This window comes from Callionymus lyra, chromosome 3, assembly GCF_982586985.1.
Source record: "Callionymus lyra chromosome 3, fCalLyr1.hap1.1, whole genome shotgun sequence".
In the NCBI taxonomy this organism is placed as follows: Eukaryota; Metazoa; Chordata; class Actinopteri; order Syngnathiformes; family Callionymidae; genus Callionymus; species Callionymus lyra.
Genome location: NC_141820.1, coordinates 35,684,300 through 35,688,396, shown reverse-complemented (window position 1 = coordinate 35,688,396; position 4,097 = coordinate 35,684,300). Strand labels below are relative to the sequence as shown.

At 41.6% G+C, this 4,097-nt stretch overlaps 1 protein-coding gene across 1 annotated transcript; it reads left to right on the top strand.

The window, feature by feature from the left end:
* Positions 1–654: 654 nt before the first annotated feature.
* On the top strand, positions 655–3,814 carry LOC148084608 (homocysteine-responsive endoplasmic reticulum-resident ubiquitin-like domain member 2 protein). Its single transcript, XM_087785981.1, has 9 exons — positions 655–792; positions 1,157–1,322; positions 1,706–1,783; positions 1,857–1,949; positions 2,621–2,739; positions 2,799–2,888; positions 2,952–3,155; positions 3,225–3,306; positions 3,366–3,814. Exons 2-9 carry the CDS (start codon positions 1,176–1,178, stop codon positions 3,504–3,506), a joined length of 954 nt encoding a protein of 317 aa, XP_087642107.1. The 5' UTR covers positions 655–792; positions 1,157–1,175; the 3' UTR covers positions 3,507–3,814.
* Positions 3,815–4,097: the final 283 nt, after the last annotated feature.

Sequence of the window (4,097 nt, the reverse complement as noted above, 5' to 3'; positions counted from 1 at the left end):
GGTATTTAATAGTGTAATACTATTTTTATATTCGTCCTCAATGTTAAACGCGTTCTCAGAGACAAGAAGTCAGTTGTCTCGTCCGAGCTTGTTCAGGATAGACTCAAGTGACTTCCAGGACAATTCTGACTGAAACCAGCCACGTGATTGGCAGGATGGTGACAGAAGCACTAATGAATGGTTCAGTTCGAATTTAAAAAGGATTATGACGTTTTCTGAGTTGATACATAAAAGAAAAAGGTATTTTGCTATTTTAAATTAAAAGTGTAAAAGTCACAATTGAGTATTTTGCTTTGATGTGCTCAAAAATGTTGACTTTATTTGTATGTTTTTCTTTTAAATGTTCTGGTGTATTTAAGTTTCTACTTTATGTGTTTTGGTTAAAATAATATGTATCACTAGGAATATTCCCCTGCACTGTGGCGAGCTTATATTAATAAATAAAATAAATATTTAAAGTTAATATTGGTGGAAAGCGCTATAATTTAGGAGTAAGCACCATTGAAGATTTCAATTGGACACACACGAAGCAGTTTAGAACTGGGCCACAAGATGGTGCTATTCAATTCTGAGTCTGAATAGGGTACATTTCTCAATTAATTTCCAAATAAGGCCACTAGGTGGCACTGCACAATTTCTCGTCCTTGAAAATGTAATCGAGCTAATCTGAGGTTGCAGGGAATTGTAGTTTTCAGCGTGGACTACATTTCTTGGATATCGCTAAGCGGCTGGAAAGTCACTGCTATCTGCGCATTATTCAGGTGTCACTCTTTTATTTCAAGGCCACATTGGGTAAGTAGTGATGTTTTTTGTAACCAAGAACGACATTGTATTGAATCGTCCGAGGGTAACGTTAGCTTAGCTCGGAGGGATAAGCAAGTATACGTCGAATTCAAAGCGCTAGCTTAAGACACACTTGAAACAACGTATTGTTGTTTCGTCAGCAACATCACAGCTCAATATAACTGATATAATCTTATTTCGTGACTGTGTTTTCGTTGTCATGGCTAAACAGTGTTGTCAGCATTGTTTCTGCCCTTCTGTATATGTTGTTGTTGGATCAGTCAGTTTGATAATAATGATGTAATAATTGATTAATAAAACATTACACGGTCTTAAAATGGTGTCGTAAAGTGTATCTTTCTCTCTCCGTCAGAGACAGATGGTTGTCAGTCATGGATGGAGATGCTGAGGACACACCTGTAACGTTAGTCATAAGGTCCACCAGCCAGGAGTGCAGTGACCAAACCATTCACTGTTTCCAGAACTGGACGGTCGGGAAACTAAAGTCCCACCTGTCGGAGGTGTACCCCCGAAAACCAGTGAGTGTTTCCATCATCGAGAACTGATCACAGTCATCTATGCAAGTCCAGGGAAGATAGAAAATTAGATAAAAAACATTCTGTAAATTTATGAAACTAACTATGGATTTTAATCTTTACAGGTTTGTGTGTATGTTATAAAAAAAATGGTATAGTTAATACTATAAAACTATTCTAAGTAACAACTTATTTTATAAAATATGCCGGAAATGTGTCCAAGTCTTCAGGTGTTGTTAGGGACAGTGGGCCTCCGGATCGGTCTTGACGCAGGTCTAAGGGAGGTGTTTGCATTGATTTTTGCAGTTGAAACACAATTTTTCCAAAGATTTATGAGCACCCGTCTTCAGAATGTTTATCATTCTTCTGTCGGTGCTTCTTCCTAGAGCACCAAAGACCAAAGGCTTATTTATTCTGGAAAGTTGCTTGAGGACCACCTGCTTGTGAAGGATGTTCTCAGGAAGGTGAGTTCTACAAGTTCAAAGTCTATTGTTGGTTTCCTCCCTGTTATCCTTATGTGTGTTTTGTCTTTTACAGCAGGATGAATATTACATCCTCCACCTGATCTGTTCAACAAGCGCCTACAGCCCCTCGAAACCTTCCTGCACGCTCAAGCCGGGGGAGAACACCGTGGGTCATCATCTGGTTGATATAAATGTTCCATGTTTAAATAAGCAACTTGTGGGCTTAGTCCATCCTCCATAGGTCGCAGTGTGTCCATGTATGACCAATCAGGCCCTGTGGTTTAGTCATATGATGTCAGAACGGTTGTTAAAAAGATAAGACCAGTACATGAAAAACACGTTTTGATTGTACATAAAAATGGTTATAAATGTTCTTAGAAAATAAATATAGTACTGCATTGTAGTGTTACTCCCAGAGGCATATTACTATGTTGACTTAAGGAGTATTTCAGTCACTTGCAGTGTAGTTTACCAACATTGTGACACATTTTTGAAAATTAACTTCAGGTCAGCAAGTTAAACACGAACATTAAGACACGCTGTTGATTTCTGAGAAAAATAAAATATTTCATTTGCGCTTTATCGTCCAGAAATACAGTAAATTAAGTTTTGTTATTCACTGTTATGTTAGCTGTAATTTAGTACCTAGTTGAAGTGGGTCTACAAGAATAAATCATTTGATCTGATAACTACTGGAAGGGCCTTGCTGTAATGGAATTAGGTGTTTAAATGGAAACGGAACCCTTAGTCATTACAGTGAAAAGTCACGACTACAGATGTAGAAAAAATATGTAAACATTGACACCCCTATTGAGAACCTCTCCTGTCTTGTTACAGGCCTTTCTGGACTCCAGCACGTCCACCTCTGAACAAAATGTAGCTCCGAACACAGACCAGTCTGCCCAGCAAGCAGACCTCCTGTCGTACCATCAGTGGTACACTCAGTACATGCACAGGTACCTCTGAGGTTCAACTCTGGGGTTACTCCAGTGTGTGACAATACTTTATTTTCCAGCTGGTACTCTCAGAGGTGGATCCCGCCACCATACTGCAACACTCTGATGCTAGCCTGGTGGCAGCAGATGTACGCCCAGCAGCAGTTCCAGTGAGTCCTTCACGCGTCTCTTTTCCTGGTTATCCAAGATGTTGATGGATTTTCTCTGTGTAGTCAAACTCTAGCTGCTCAGAGGCAGACGACCAGTCTGACCCAGAGTGACCCGCCCGCAGACGAGACCCACGAGGAGGTGAACCACGCTTGGCCCGAGTGGGCCTGCACGTCCCTGTTCGGTGCCGTCTTACTGGGTGTTTTCTTCTTCTTCACCTCTTTCAACCACTTTTTTTTGGTGGCCATGGCCGTCCTCTTCCTCTACCTGTAAGTTCACTCCTGAGACTCGCCGCCTGCAGGTCAGCAGTCCTAATTGTCGGTTGTTTTCGTCTGCAGACATGAAGCTGGCTGGTTGGGGAACGAGCTGATGATCCCTGGAGACAACGACAATCTGCAGAACCACGACCTGCAAGACCCGGTAGTTTGTTCACTTCCTTCTTGAGCTGCACATTTGACTGAAGTCCAACTCTCTCCCAGCAGGGACAAGAGGAGCGCAGAGAAACCACCAGCATTCCACACGTGGGCTACCTGTCCACCGCATGGTCCTTCGTCTCCAACTTCTTCATGTCTCTGATTCCTGCTGGAACGCCACACGCTGCACCACAAGAGGCCGACTAGGGAGTCTGGCAGAAACTCCCTGTCCTGTGTGTGTGTGTGTGTCTGTAAGTAGATGAAAGTGTAATGTGGTTGCATGAACAAATATAGTTTTATAATATTACGAGAAGAAACAAACTTTGAATCTTTACTTAATGTTGAGTGTGCGACCGTGTCGATGTTAAACTGTCCGGCGTTGAATTGATGACATTTGTTTCACTGTTGAGTTTTAAGTATGACTGGATCTTAAACGTGTCTCCATGAGTAGAGTCGAACCGGCTGAGCTGAACGAAGCATCGTCAACTCTCTCATTAAACGTGAAGCATATCACATTTGTCGTCTGTCGTCTGTCAACGTTTGTTCTTCCTCTGGTTTCCTCGCACCTCTCAATATGATGCTGGGGCATTATGAAGAAGCAGTAGAAAGTGATACATCTCTACACGTGTAAAGGACCCAACAAGTGTCACTTCCACCTTCGACTTCAAATATCCATGAAAATGCATATTTAGAAATGACCTGGATATCTAAGACGCATGCAGTAGTACGTCCTTGACCACTGTTATAAACGAGATAATCTAGCACCTTGACATTAATAATTAATAATAATAAAGTTCT

Excerpts from the sequence above, each read along its gene's own strand:
- LOC148084608 (XM_087785981.1), top strand. The coding sequence starts at position 1,176 with ATGGATGGAGATGCTGAGGACACACCTGTAACGTTAGTCATAAGGTCC. Across the intron at positions 1,323-1,705 it reads AGGTGTACCCCCGAAAACCA|AGCACCAAAGACCAAAGGCT; the intron begins GTGAGTGTTTCC and ends GCTTCTTCCTAG. Across the intron at positions 1,950-2,620 it reads TCAAGCCGGGGGAGAACACC|GCCTTTCTGGACTCCAGCAC; the intron begins GTGGGTCATCAT and ends GTCTTGTTACAG.